The sequence below is a fragment of the Chenopodium album genome, chromosome 26 (assembly GCF_948465745.1).
Source record: "Chenopodium album chromosome 26, dcCheAlbu1.1, whole genome shotgun sequence".
NCBI lineage: Eukaryota > Viridiplantae > Streptophyta > Magnoliopsida > Caryophyllales > Amaranthaceae > Chenopodium > Chenopodium album.
In genome coordinates this window covers 1,247,490-1,261,212 of record NC_137859.1, presented here as the reverse complement: position 1 = coordinate 1,261,212, position 13,723 = coordinate 1,247,490, and the positions used below count along the sequence as shown (strand labels likewise).

The 13,723-nt window shown below is 34.6% G+C and overlaps 2 protein-coding genes across 2 annotated transcripts; both read right to left on the bottom strand.

Annotated features, from left to right (window-relative positions):
* Positions 1-4,533: 4,533 nt before the first annotated feature.
* Positions 4,534-7,561, bottom strand: LOC145616308 (WRKY transcription factor WRKY24-like). Its single transcript, XM_081671007.1, has 5 exons — positions 7,120-7,561; positions 6,801-7,013; positions 5,982-6,634; positions 5,681-5,845; positions 4,534-5,274 (listed from the first exon to the last, which is right to left on the bottom strand). The coding sequence occupies exons 1-5, from the start codon at positions 7,435-7,437 to the stop codon at positions 4,803-4,805; spliced, it is 1,821 nt and encodes a 606-aa protein (XP_081527133.1). The 5' UTR covers positions 7,438-7,561; the 3' UTR covers positions 4,534-4,802.
* Positions 7,562-9,264: 1,703 nt separating this feature from the next.
* LOC145616307 (F-box/LRR-repeat protein 3-like) lies at positions 9,265-13,387 on the bottom strand. The gene is made up of 8 exons (XM_081671006.1): positions 12,740-13,387; positions 11,608-11,733; positions 11,390-11,494; positions 10,901-11,294; positions 10,701-10,818; positions 10,249-10,543; positions 9,906-10,163; positions 9,265-9,728 (listed from the first exon to the last, which is right to left on the bottom strand). The coding sequence occupies exons 1-8, from the start codon at positions 13,385-13,387 to the stop codon at positions 9,678-9,680; spliced, it is 1,995 nt and encodes a 664-aa protein (XP_081527132.1). The 3' UTR covers positions 9,265-9,677.
* Positions 13,388-13,723: the final 336 nt, after the last annotated feature.

Genomic DNA, 13,723 nt, shown 5'->3' with positions numbered 1-13,723 from the left:
TTCTGTTGAAAATGGCGATTTTTGGGGGAGTTCGTGTAAATGTGTAATTGCGGCAATTGGCGCCAGAATGTTGAATGATATAATGTTTGTTTAGTTAAATTGGGGAGGAAATGTTTTGGGTTTGACTTATTGCCATTTAAAATACATAATAAGATTAATAACACATTGATGATATTGATTATTGGCCCATATTGTCCAATTTTGAAGTTTTGGGTTTGACCCAATTGCTACAATCATGTGTACTTGAATAACCATCACATTTTTTTTTTTTTTTTTTTTTTTGAACACGAATAAGCATCACATAAGGATAAGGAAATTTGTGCACTTAAATTAGTTAAATCACTTAAATGTAATACGGAAATTATTGCTAAAATTTGAACAAGTAAAATTTTATTTCTAGAGTTAGGCAACAAAGTTTTTCTAGGTTTGAAACTAAAAATGTTTATGAAATTTTAAGCTAATAAATGTGTAATTTAACTATCAATGATATGTGTATCTACCGTCAAAAAAAAAAAAAAAAAAAAAAAGATATGTGTATCTAAAAAAAGAAAAATAATAAATTTGAATTATAAGATTTGAGTTCATGATATGGTTTAGTTTGATTTTATCAGCTAATTTGAATGTATTTGAAATTTGCTATCCAAATATAGTGTATAATCTACCCACTTTGTTCTAACACTAAGGAAAGGATTGTTATTTTCCCTTAAAAATGGAATGGATTTTATTATATAAATCAATATCTTAATACTAAAAGCGAAACCAGTGATGACACATGTCATTCACTGGTTAAAAATTTTCCCTCCACTCTATAGCTTTCCTTTTTTAATTTTTTTTATTTGTCAATCCTTCATGAAATACATTCATAGCCTATAATATTTACTTTCCATTTGGGTGATTATATTTTTGTCATACACACTCAAACAAATTATTTTTATATGTATATATTTTACAGTAATTCATTTTATATGTATAAATATTGTAATTCACTATATAATTTATTAAAATCCGTGCATTGCACGGGACTTTAACTAGTAAATAAATAAAGGTAATGGATTATTGTGTTCTTAGATTATGCCCCTTATGGGCCTCATTACGGGCTATTACAAAGGGGCCCAATTATTGCCCAATATTGTTTTATTACAATAAAACCAATATCACCCGGTCCATAAAATAGAGGGATTTATTTTAAAATCAATGTCAATGTGTTGGTCAAAGTGGAGCATTTATTTTGAAATAGAAGGATTATGCATAATATTTTGGTCAATAATTTTGCAAGTAGCTAGGGTAGAGAGTTTCTCTATATCCTATATCTCCTTATGTTCCTATATATTTCCAACACTTGAGTTTGCAAGTAGTTTTAGGAAGAATTATGGATAGTATACATAAATAGATTGGACAAACTAATTTGCAATAGGTGTTAATAGAAGTGTTTTCGATTGTTTGTAAGGGAGATAAATAACAAATAATGGGTTATTAGGAGGGGAAACTTTAATATAATAGTTTTTTATGATAATATAGTAGTGTTGTAATTATTTTGAAAACGGACAAAAAAGACGAGTGTTGTAAGCATTCAAGAACAACCAAAAGGACAAATCAAAATAAATAGTGAGAAATACATAAACCATACTAACAAAAGAAATCCCTTCGTCTCTTACGGAGTAATTTTTTGCTCCACAGAGGTAAATCAGGTAATGTTACTATATTGATTTTGTTTGGAAAAAAAATAATGAGAGAGAAAAGTGATGGGTTAATAGGCTGATTGTGAGAGTAAAGGTATGGTATGTTTAAAATTAAAATGAGACAAATTTAAAGGGACGGATTAAAAGGGAAACTAGGCAAAAAGTTAAATGTTCGAAAAAGTAATATGTAATACACTAATACATGAGAGTAGTTCGTTAATAGATTAGACAAACAAATAACAAATTAATTAATGAGTTAGATTGAGACAACTACTCACCGACTAAGTACTATATTGAATTTTTGATGATGATGAGATAATGTTATTATTGAATAAATTAGGGTAGGCTCTAGTTGTACGTCTAGAAAAGAAAAAATAAAGGAGGTTGATCATTAAATACGCTAAAGAGACCCTCACCAACGTGACATGTAATTTCCTTAGCCTCCTTAATTAATTTTCTTTGTCATAACAATCTTTTTGTATATGTCACTGATGATGTAACAACGTGTCATCACTATATAGCTAATACAGTAATTTAAAGCTCATGAATCATGCTTTTAGAGTTTTAATCACCTTCTAGTTAAGCTCACTCTAATCTCTCTTCCTAATTTTATGGTAATTGATTATTAGATTGAAGGATTATGTTTCCACATGCAATATTGATTGATTAGGTTTTAATCCAACTCATTATTATGATTCTGTTCTAATCCTTTTTTGGCCTCCAATTAGATGATCCCACATTTATAGTTATAGGTTTGACTATATTTGCCGCAATATCCAATACCAGTAGCGGCAATATTCAATATTCATGGTACGAAGTAGTATAAAACACACGATTACACACCCTTTATATATTTATTCTGATAAGTTAGGGTATAGTGTTGAGAAAAGATTATTATCTTAACTTTTTTATTACCTTTCTATGTTTTAAGAAAAAAAATTAAAAATCACTCACCCTTCCTCCAAAGACCAAAGTAATGCATATTTTAGAGCTTACTAGGCAATTTCAAAGTCATGTACGATTTTGTAATTTTTAATGTCAAAGATGAACCTATGATAATTGGTAACCAGACACATCATATATTTTCTGTGATCGAAATGTTGATAGAACGTATCGTGTATTCCCTTTGATAAATTTAATCTAGAATAATAGGCTATAAGTATTATAAGTTGACTATGAACACTTTCTTCCAACAAACATGAGCAGTTTATGTGTAATTTTGGAAGACAACTAATTTGTACGTGTGTGTGATAGACTTGGGTGAATTAAGATCAGCTAGTTGAAAAGGACCTACTTGTGAATTATGATGGGAAACCAAATCAAAGTATTAGTCATCGGTCAAATATTGGTGATCCCACTAAAAAAAAAATCTGGATTTCATCATATTTTTATATGTGCAAAAGTGAATAAATAGATATAAGCTCAGCAAGAACATTAAAAAGGCAGACAAATTTTAATACAAAAATGTTCACTTTTACTGTTTTACAAATGATTTAGTTTAAAATTAATACGACCTTTGAACGAGAATCAAAGGAATAGAAGGAAAAGAATATTTATTTATCTTAGATTTTGATAATCCTTAACCAATTACGAGTATTCAACATCCAAGTAATCAGTCACTTTTAGTTTTGACTATGACTCTAGGCTTCCTCACTTCTCTGCTCCCATGATGAGTTGCTCAAGTGCATTCATTCTCAAATTGTCAACACCCGAAATAAGGTCATCAATCGTATAGTCGAAATTGCTCCTTTGTTTGGAACAATAGTCGCGTAAACTAATTTATCATACTTGTGAAGATCAATTGACTTTTGAAACTTTCTTACTTAGATTTGAGTAATCAACTACTTTTCCATTACTAAATTTGTTTCATGCTCTTAATTAAGGATTGAGACAATCTAATAGTTATTTTCTTTTTTTTTTTTTTTTGTCGAGAAGAAAAAAGATTTCATTAATGAAATCAAATAGTTATTTATGAGTGACATAGTATTAATTAGTTGTAAATATACAACCATTGAACCAACTATATATATATGTACGGAGTACCTTCGAACCCTACATCGAAGCTGAATTTTTAAGGTAAATGGTGCACGTCCAAGCTCCGGGCGTTGAAACAGTATGCATTCCACCGAACAAGAATCAAAGTGACGCATAGTGAGTTTTACTCTAACGACATCATGCACTTACACTACTTTCTAATCCTTTTCCCATTAAATTAAAGGATGTCTCTCTTTTGGTTGGAATTTGACTAGCACAGCCAAATTCATGCAATATACTCTGACCAAGTTCACATTAGAATCCATGTTTCCTTTTCAGATACTTCGTGCAAAATTACATTGTCAATTAGTACCCTTTGAAGCCAACTATAAGACAAGTCAAAGAATGCTAAACAATTCTAAAGTCTGCTTTGTACAAGTATGTATGTAGTGTCACTATAATATTGTAGGACCATGGTGGTGTATAGTAGTACGCATTGAGTTAAAAGAAAACTTCCCTCCAATTAAGTTCCATTGCGTAGCGTAATATGCGGGTATAACTGTATAAATCATCCTAAATAGTTATGGTTTTCCCCTTTTGGCTTCCTCGAGAAACTCCTAGTTGATCCCTGAATCGGATCCTCTAGGTCCAGCAATCCAAACTACCCTCCTAACAAGTCAGGATATTTCTAAGAAACTTCTAAGTATATGCCGGAATAAAAGTCCGACTCATGGGAATGTTTTATCATTGCTCCCACCGCCTTAGAGCGTGTCAAATTAGGCATATGAAATATGATACTATAAATTCCATCTATTGACACTTTGACAGGCTGACAGCCACAAATCATTCGGAGGAAAAAAAAATTCGGTGACAAAAGTACTGAAAATCAATCCTGTTTATACATACAATTTCAAGTATACAATATACAAATAAGGCAAAGCATGGGCACATTTTTGGCCTAAACTCCTGTATGTCATTTCTGTGTACACCCCTATATAAACAAATAAACAAACCAACCATGTTGAACACAATAAACAAATGAATCTTGATTTCTTTTGTCAGTAAAAACTATTACTACTAATTTCCTCTTAGTAAAAATTCCTCTGACCCCCCTAAAAAACTAAGAGGCAAAATATACTGTATAATCTTTCAGCAAAGCAACGACTCAAAAAGGTCTTCTTTTGGTTCCTCTTTGGCTCTAGCAGTATTAGCAGTTGTTGTTGTAGTATTACCAGAAAACATGTTGTTGTCTGAGTATTGAGGTTGATTTAAGTACCCTGAGAACCCGAAATTCCCAGGGTTTTGCAGCAGCTGTAATGTAAAGGGAGATAATGGTCCTGCACCATCGAAAGATGAGGGCATTCCTTGATTAGTCTGGTAAGAGTGGCTGTTGCCTGCATTCGTACTCATATAGTTCACAGCTGATGGCCTTATAGCCATAGCGGGCACTGCACCATTGTTAGCAGGCACGACTGCCCTGCTCATTCCACTGCCACGAGCAGCAGGAACGTCATGGTTGTGCTTTCCTTCATAGGTTGTGATCACTGCCCTCAGATCATGAGCTGCCCGTTCCACATGTTTCCTCACCGGGCAACTGGGGTGCGTGCACTTGTAGTAGCTCCTGTAATCAATTTGGCATCATTAAAGTCAGATAATTTGACAGCATCTTAAAAAGTAACTATTAAGTATGAGCTGAACTTCAACTAATTGAGTTAGGCCTAACAATGATAGAATTAAAATGAAATAGTGGTTACCAACCAACACTAATCAAAGATCCCGGATTATATCAAATTAATGATACCTATAATTAGCAAATTAATGAAATTAAAGCCATTCCATCATCATTATTCATCAATATGGAAATTTTTTATTGCCTATACCCAAAATGCATCAAAAAGGCAGACAAATTTCAATACAAAAATGTTCACTTTATATATATGATAAAATTAACCAAAATCCAATACAACTTTTTGAACCAAAAACAAATGAATAGCATTTAAAATGGAAAAAACTATGAATCAATTTACCTTGGATTTGGATTTCCCTTAACAACTTTCTGACCATATTTCCTCCACCTATATCCATCATCCAAAATATCAATATCACTTGTTGTTTGAACAACTACTCTTGGTTCTCTCACTGCTCTACTCCCTGGTGCTGCTGATATACATTCATTCTCCACTTCTCCTCTCCTAATTCCACATAAACAAATCAAATAATTAGCATTTGTCGTAAACGGGATTAATCCCAAGGCTTTAACCGACTAAGCTAGTTGACAATTTAACATAAAACAATAACATAAAATCATGAGCAAGTAAAAAAGTATACCATCTTTTAGCCTCAGGTTGATCAACATCATCAAGATCAGTCCCAGCTGATCTACTCCTCTGAGAACCCACCTCGTCATCAGCCATCGAAATCGACGAATTCTCCGGTGTGGCAACGGAATCCATCTGTCCCGATGATGATCTCTGTGAATGATCATGGTAATCATTGGATGATTGAGGAACAGAACCCTGCTGAAAAGCTGCAGAAACAGCAGAAGCAGAGTTTCTTCTGGTGTTTACAGGCTTAGGATGATTATGAGTACCCTTATAAACAATCTCAGTAATTTGACCATCAATTCCCCTTTCAATCTTCTTCTTCATTGGACAATTTGGGAATGTACACTTGTAATAACTCCTTGGATTTTCACTCCCTTTTACCTGTTTTTGGCCATATTTCCTCCAATTATACCCATCTTCTGATTTTCTTTGTTCCCTTATGAATTGAGCTGGTTGGAATGATGAATTTTGTTCACCTTCATATTGTACAACGTTTCCCTGATTGTAATTCTCACTAGGATACTCCGATTTCACCATAGTCGTAATCGAATTCGAGGATTGCTCATTGTTTTGCTTGTTTTGATCTCCAAAATTCCATGATTGTTGTTGGGGTTGTGGTGGTGGTTGTTGGTTTTCCCTTCCTCTTATAGCCTGTTCCTGAAAAAAAGTAAATATAAACAGCAAAGCTTTATCAACAACAACGCGTTTTAAAACTGAAAAATACTTGATACATATCCCAAAGTCATTACTCGATATAGTGATATTTAATTACACTGATCAACGCGTGATTAAAAATGGAACAAAAAAAATTAAAAAAACTTACATTAATAAACGAAGGCATTGAAGATTGAAACATATTAGACGAAACGTCATCAACCGGCTTCATTTGGGTTTGAAATGTAAAATCTGAATAATTGTTCACATCATCCTGTTTGTTGTTGTTGCTGTTGTTGTTGGTGGTGGTGTTGTTGTTAACGTTGCTGCAATAAGATTTCCAGTTGGCAGCAAAAGCGCCAGTTGTTGGAGATGGTAACACCTGCAAAATTTAACAAACCCCAAACAATAATCAATCATCTATTTCATAATTAATCTTAAAATTATTGATGGGTTTTGTTCATTAATTTGTAATAATAAAAACTTACATTAGAAGAAGAGAGAAGAACAGGGGAGTCTAAGAGATCAGTAGGACTTAAACCAGGAGGAATAGCAAAGTAAGAAGAAGGAGAAATGGGAGGAGGTGAGATGGGTATGGAAGGAGGTGGTAACGACTTGAATTTGGGAATACCCGACCCGGTTCGATCAGCGATGCGATCGGATAAGCTCCGATTAGAGGCGGTGAGACTGGAGTTATCGGCGGCGGTGGTGGCGGCGCCGGAGTTGAGGAGGTCGGTGAAAGAGGACATGAAATTGTAACTGTTGTTGTGATGGTTGGTGTCTAAGGTGGCATTAGAGAAGCCCATAGCCCATGTAATGAAGGAGGAGAGAAAGAGAGAGAAAGTTGAAGTAAGAAGGATGAGATGATGAGTTGGGTAAGAGAGAGAAAATTGTTACAAGGTAGAAATGGGGAGAGTTTTATACAAGGGGTGGTGAGTCTGGTGAGATTTTATGGTGTGATTTCTCATGTGAGCTAAATGGTTTGGTCTTGTAACGATATTTTTAAAAAAAATTATAACGATATTAAATTTTTATTTCCACATGAGTATTTGTGTTTCGCTATAAAAGTTGTACTCGCTCCGTCCCTAAATTGCATTCTTATTTCTAGCATTTATTCCTCACATAATAGAGGAAAGTAAAAATGTAATTTAGGGACGGAGAGAGTGCGGAGTAATTGAATTATACTCGTATTTATTTGTCTTGCTAAAATGGTAAAAAAATCAATAGGATACTTTTTCAAAAAAAAAAATTAAATTAAATTGATGAGTATAAATTCATTTTATGTATTTATCATATGGTGAGAAATTTGAGATTTGTTGTTAAACTTTACTTTTTAAAAAAAGTAGGAAATATAGGTTGGTGGTTTACTCAATTGCTTTTAGTTTCAATTATGTAGAATCAATTCAAAATGGAAAATATTAGTTGGGGAACAAATGTTTTGTAATTAGTAACAAACTAACAATGAGTATGAGTATAACTTTGTTTGAGGATTTAGGCAAGTACTCTTAGTAATAATGTGAACTCACACAAAGTAATTAATGCGGGTGCATCTTTAAATGTTAAACTCAATACATTGAATTACACATATAATACTACGTCGATTAATGTTGAAGTATCAATACTTGTGTTATAGTCTTGATATTCATATGGATGCCAAATACGGAGTATGTTACAGTACAAAAATTTTAAATTTTTTTAATTCATTAATTATGATAACTCTCATAATGAGTACACTATATCAAATATATGTACTCGTATTATAAAGAGTTCAAATATAAAAGATTAATTTTTTTTACAGAGTTTATTAGACTACAGGGTAGTAAAAGACGATATTTGGTAGGCAAAACATAATAATAAATTAATAATAATATAAAAAGGTAGTGTAAAAGGGTCACGTAACGCGCAAGGAAAAGGCTATAAGAAGGGTTGGCATCTTCTAAGAAGGTGATGAGGCATTTGACCGTGGAATTCCCACGGCAATAATAACACTTAAAAATGAGAAAAAAAAAATGGAAAATAAAAAAAAAAATGAAAGAGACTAAACTGGTCAAAACATGTGGGTTTGACTGGATTGCTGATTAGGATACAAATACAAAGCAGACACTAGAGGCGGCTGACTAAGATACGAATACAATTATACCAGAAATAAAAAGAGGGACAAATTAATGGGTAACGTTTCCAAAGTTTCTGAGTGGGTCCCATTTTCATATGTAGCACGACTGTGGCTTCTTCCTATTGGCTGGCTACCCCACAACCTCTCTTCTTTTTTTCCTCCATTTCTATACCTCTTTCACTTTTCTTTTTCTTCTTTCTCTCTTATCCCACATTATACTTTCCATTTTTAGAGATTGGCCATCGTAGATCCGAACATATGACGTAGGTACATGGTATTATTACATGACATCGTATAGTTCTTAATGTATGTATATTCCCACGGCCTAGCGCCCGCATTAATCATGCTAATACTCATGTAGTCATAGGTATATCATATACTCGGGTGTATGTAAGAGAAAATCTTCGTTCAAGAGGTTGGGGGTAGAGAAGAGATAATTGGAAGGAGGGGGAGGAATTTAACAAGAAAGTGCAAAGTAATATTATGCGGTATTTAATACTAAGTACAATAATTTGGAGAGTTAATACTGAAATTTATTACTCCGTAGCATATTGTGTGTGAACATATCATATATTGATGGACCAACATGTATGGAGATCTTGTCAACCTCATTTGGTTGGTTGACATCAATATTCAATACAACCATAATAAATTTATAAGTTATCTACACTTAAAAAAATAATAATAACAATATCACCTACGAGTAGTTGACAACGTACTATGATTATTTTAATTAATTAACATACTTCTGTTAAAGGAAGTCCTTATCAGTATGCCTCATTATTGCCGATTTCATTAGGTTTCTTTCTATTAAAAAAAAAAAACACAAACAGATTAGGGGAGAAACTGGAAAAGGAAAATCTAATTAAATTACATACTCGTAGTCGTCGTATGTGTTTTCTCCTTCCAGATCCAAATGGAGTGTCAAATGGGTCAGGCGTGTCTATTACTCTGTAGGTTCCAGTTCAATGGGTCTGTGTCAACCTGCCCAAGTCATTAAGGAATTTTCTCAATCATTTGTCAACTAAGATAATTCAGTCATCTAAGATAAGTCAATACCTTCAGATATTCTGAGTCATTTGTTAACAGATTTATTAAGCATGAGACAAGAGGGGATTTGGTTTGAAATTAAATAAGAGGACAATTGAGAAGATTGATCACCTGAGGTTGAAAGGCTTTGTCTCTCCAGTGAAATACACAACCACGGCTCTCCATATGATCAAGAAGGATTTGAGGAAGCAGAGCTTTAAAGGATTCGTGGATTTTCGCTTTCTTTAATCCCCTGCATGCCAGCAAGGCTGCTGCTAGCCCATTTGGGCTCAATCCAGCCAGATGTAATATCGTCATGTTCTGCAATGGGCTTCTGCTCGCTAATGCTAGCAGTCCAGCATCTGTAACTGAGCAATACGACAGATTTATCTGCCAACATTGAAAACAAAAGTCCGTCAGAGTTGTGAATTTAGGATAATGAGCTAAGAAGCAATTATGGATTTCATTTTTATACCTGTTTCAGGTTCAAAGAATGACGAGCCAGAGGAATCATTCCGGAGTTGTCGATTCTGAAACACTTCTTTATGTCTAGGACAGCAAGTTGCCCGCATCCAGCAGCAATGGCTGCCAGACCTCTTGATGTGATATGAGAGCACCCTCTAGCTTCCAATGCTTTTAATCTCGAACAATTTGATAGCGTTATTAGAGAGACATCCGTAACTTGATCACAATATGCAATGTTGATCAACTCAAGAACAGGGCAGCCTTCAGCTACTGATGCAATGCCTTTATCAGATATTCTTACGGCTCTGGTAGGAAAAAAAACAAAAGAGCTTAATTACTAATAATACTGAAATTTGGAAGCATTCAATGTAATTTGAGCTTGCAGCTCGAATATTTTAATCTCTAGCCAAATGATTTAATGATACTGTCAAGCTAATAACTCAAGCAATCTATCTAATTTACCTGTATAAATCAATCTCTTTTAGCTTAGAGCAATGTAGCCCGACTTGAATCAACCCTTCATCAGTAATGCCAAGACAGATCCCTAACTTCAAGGAACATCTAGAAATAGATTTTAGACCTGCAATAGGAGTGGTCATTACCTTGCTACTAAAAGAGTGACAAGAAGTTAAGGGATTTAAAGCTGGATTGTAGAAGCAAACCTTCATCATCTATATTATTGTCTGTTGCATCCAATTCCTCTAAGGCTCGACAACGCTGTCCAATTAATACAAAAGCATCTGCAGAGATATGAGAGCAAGCCTCCATCTTAAGGGAAGTGAGAGCAGTACATGACCTAGTGATACAGTCAATTGCCACAACTGATATCTTGCGACAGCATGTGATGTCTAATTTTCTCAATTCTGTATGCTTCCTGACGATACAGGCAATTCCTTCATCAGTTACACCTGAGCATTTACTCAGGCTCAGCTCTCTGAGAGAACCAGACCAGTTTCCTATCATCCTCAATGCAGAACAAGTGACTGGAGAACCATCTAACTTCAGACACTGCAACATTGAGAGATTCTGAAGACATTTTGCTATGTCAAGAGTAACCTGAATTTGAGAAAAGGCTATAAATCAATCATACTATATCGTTTTAGATAATTTATAAAAATGTGGGAAAGGAGCATAGATATCTTGGTACTTACAGCTGAGCCATATGCCAATATGATCTCTTTCAGGGATCCAGCACCTCGAGTCAAATTGGCTAAACCAGTGTGACTGATGTTCTGACGGTTGGATAAATCAAGTGTCTATTGAATTGATAAGATGGATAAAGAGCATAATAGAGGATTAAAAGTCAGAAATTAGAAGAACATGTAGGTATCAAGTAAGGAAATAATCTGGATCACAAGAAATTGCAGACCTTCAACATAGTGTGACCTTTGTCAAGTAAACCAAGTCCATCATCATCAATGCCAAGACAGCCCACTAACACTAGATCTTCCAGAGAAGATAATTGCAATATAGGCTTAAGGCTTTTCTCTGTAATCTGTTATACATGTAAATAAGGATAAGTATCTTTCAAGTACATGATTATTTATTTTGCAAATGCAAAAGAGCCAAATTAACTTTACATGCTTACAAGCCGGAGTTAAGGTTCTCAAATCTAGTTTGCAACAGGAACAGCAGCTACTTGCATTATAAAGAAGCGTAACACAAAAATTTCACTCAGCACAGATAACTATCCCACTCACCTTCACGGTACCTAGTTGGAACAATGTAGCACAATTAGTTTTTTGTAAGAAAAACTGGTATAGGTCTAAGTGTTTTAGATCATGCGCTTTATACTTTGCTTGGTGGCTAAGAAGGTACTCCGTAAGTCGCGACATCTAGCTTCATATGTGGTCAAGACATAACTAAAGTGTGTCGCCATAACAATAGTTCTGAACTTCTGATATGTATCAATGTATGAGACATAAGAAGCTTGGTACTAAAAGTGTTCTTAAATAAGAATCATACATACATAACAGTAATCATAAACAATAAAGTCTATATAAACATGCAGAAGCCCAGTAACATTATAGTGCAAAAAATTTCATTCACATTTGCAGAATGTATGACTTATCGACAAGAATTACTTGTTAATCAACCAAAATCATAATTACTCCTTAAAAATACTGTATCTTTTGTCTACTTTACAAACTTTTTCATTCCACATAAGTAATGCCACATTGAATTCCAATGTAACACTCCCGCAGTCCCACATTTTTATCTTCCTACACAAAGCCAAAACTTTGCAAGTAAACCCTCCATAATCTATAGTTCCTACAGTAACCCAAGTCCTTGTAACTATAGTGGGACCGATTGGTACTAATTCGCGCATTGTTGGTACCAAACTTAGTATCTCCAGGGTCCACTAAAGTCATCAAAGACTCACGTTACTCGAGGCTAACCAAAACACGGAAAAACATAGTCATGTGACATTGTAACGTACTAAATTCACTTGAATTAAAATGACAAGCACAAAGATAAAATAAATAGAGAAAAGTAAGTACCGGAACATAAGAAAGATCCAAAGAGCAAAGGTCCTTGCATTTAAGGGCAAGAAGTCCAACCCCTAAATCAGTAACCCTTAAACACCATTTCAAACTAACCCTCTTCAATTTCTTACACCCAACAGCAATACACCCAATACCCATATCCGAAACCCGTTTACATCTCACCATTACCAACCTCTCCAAATTCTGTGCCCCAGCAATGGCGGCAGCAGCAGAATCACTAAGCTCAGTACCATTTCTAAGATCCAACTCCACCAAATTCGGGCATTTTGATACCAGATCCGAAACCCCTAACCCGGTTACAAACCTAAACGAAGTAAGCTTAATGGAGCGCAAAACGGGTCCCAAAGACGACGCCGTTTGGAGCTGGGTATCAGTGATTCGAGGACAGAGAGAGAGGTCGAGATGAGAGAGAAAGGGGTAACGACGAAGGACGCAAGGGAGGAATTCGGGTCGGAGGAGTTTGGCGGATCTTCGGTGTTGGGATTCGGCGGAGTGAAATGATTTTGAGGAGAGAGAAAATGATTTAACAGCAAGGTGGTCGTCAATGGAGAGATGATCGAGGATTATGAACAGGAGTTCTTCGTTGAGGAGGTCGAAGGGGTTGTTCTTGTTGTTGTTCTCATGCTTGATTGATTTCGCCATTGAAGATTGGAGGAGAGAGAAAATGGAGGAAGATAGTTGCTAATTGTAGAAGAAAAATGGTTGAATTTTTGAGGAAAGTGAATATGATGGAGGATAATTGAATTGTATTGTTGGGAAGAAGGTGGTAAGTGGGAGAGGGTGTGATATCATCTGGGGCAGACCATATTTGAGGAAGTTCTTGTACTACCAAGTGCATTCCCTAGTACGGATTTCTATAAGTAAATTTTAAAATAAAAACAACTTTTATGACCAAATATATTTATAATTTATCCACTAATATGTAATGTACTCCTTTTTATTTTAACTCGGATGAAGTTGACGTGTGAGAGATGATAA

What these genes read in the sequence shown, in the direction of transcription:
- LOC145616308 (XM_081671007.1), bottom strand. Translation starts at nt 7,437, where the DNA reads ATGGGCTTCTCTAATGCCACCTTAGACACCAACCATCACAACAACAGT. An exon ending in CAACCTGAGGCTAAAAGATG is followed by an intron (nt 5,846 to 5,981) that starts GTATACTTTTTT and finishes ATGTGGAATTAG; the next exon opens with GAGAGGAGAAGTGGAGAATG. An exon ending in AAGGGAAATCCAAATCCAAG is followed by an intron (nt 5,275 to 5,680) that starts GTAAATTGATTC and finishes AATTGATTACAG; the next exon opens with GAGCTACTACAAGTGCACGC.
- LOC145616307 (XM_081671006.1), bottom strand. Translation starts at nt 13,387, where the DNA reads ATGGCGAAATCAATCAAGCATGAGAACAACAACAAGAACAACCCCTTC. An exon ending in AAGGTCACACTATGTTGAAG is followed by an intron (nt 11,495 to 11,607) that starts GTCTGCAATTTC and finishes TCAATTCAATAG; the next exon opens with ACACTTGATTTATCCAACCG. An exon ending in TATTGGCATATGGCTCAGCT is followed by an intron (nt 11,295 to 11,389) that starts GTAAGTACCAAG and finishes TCTCAAATTCAG; the next exon opens with GTTACTCTTGACATAGCAAA.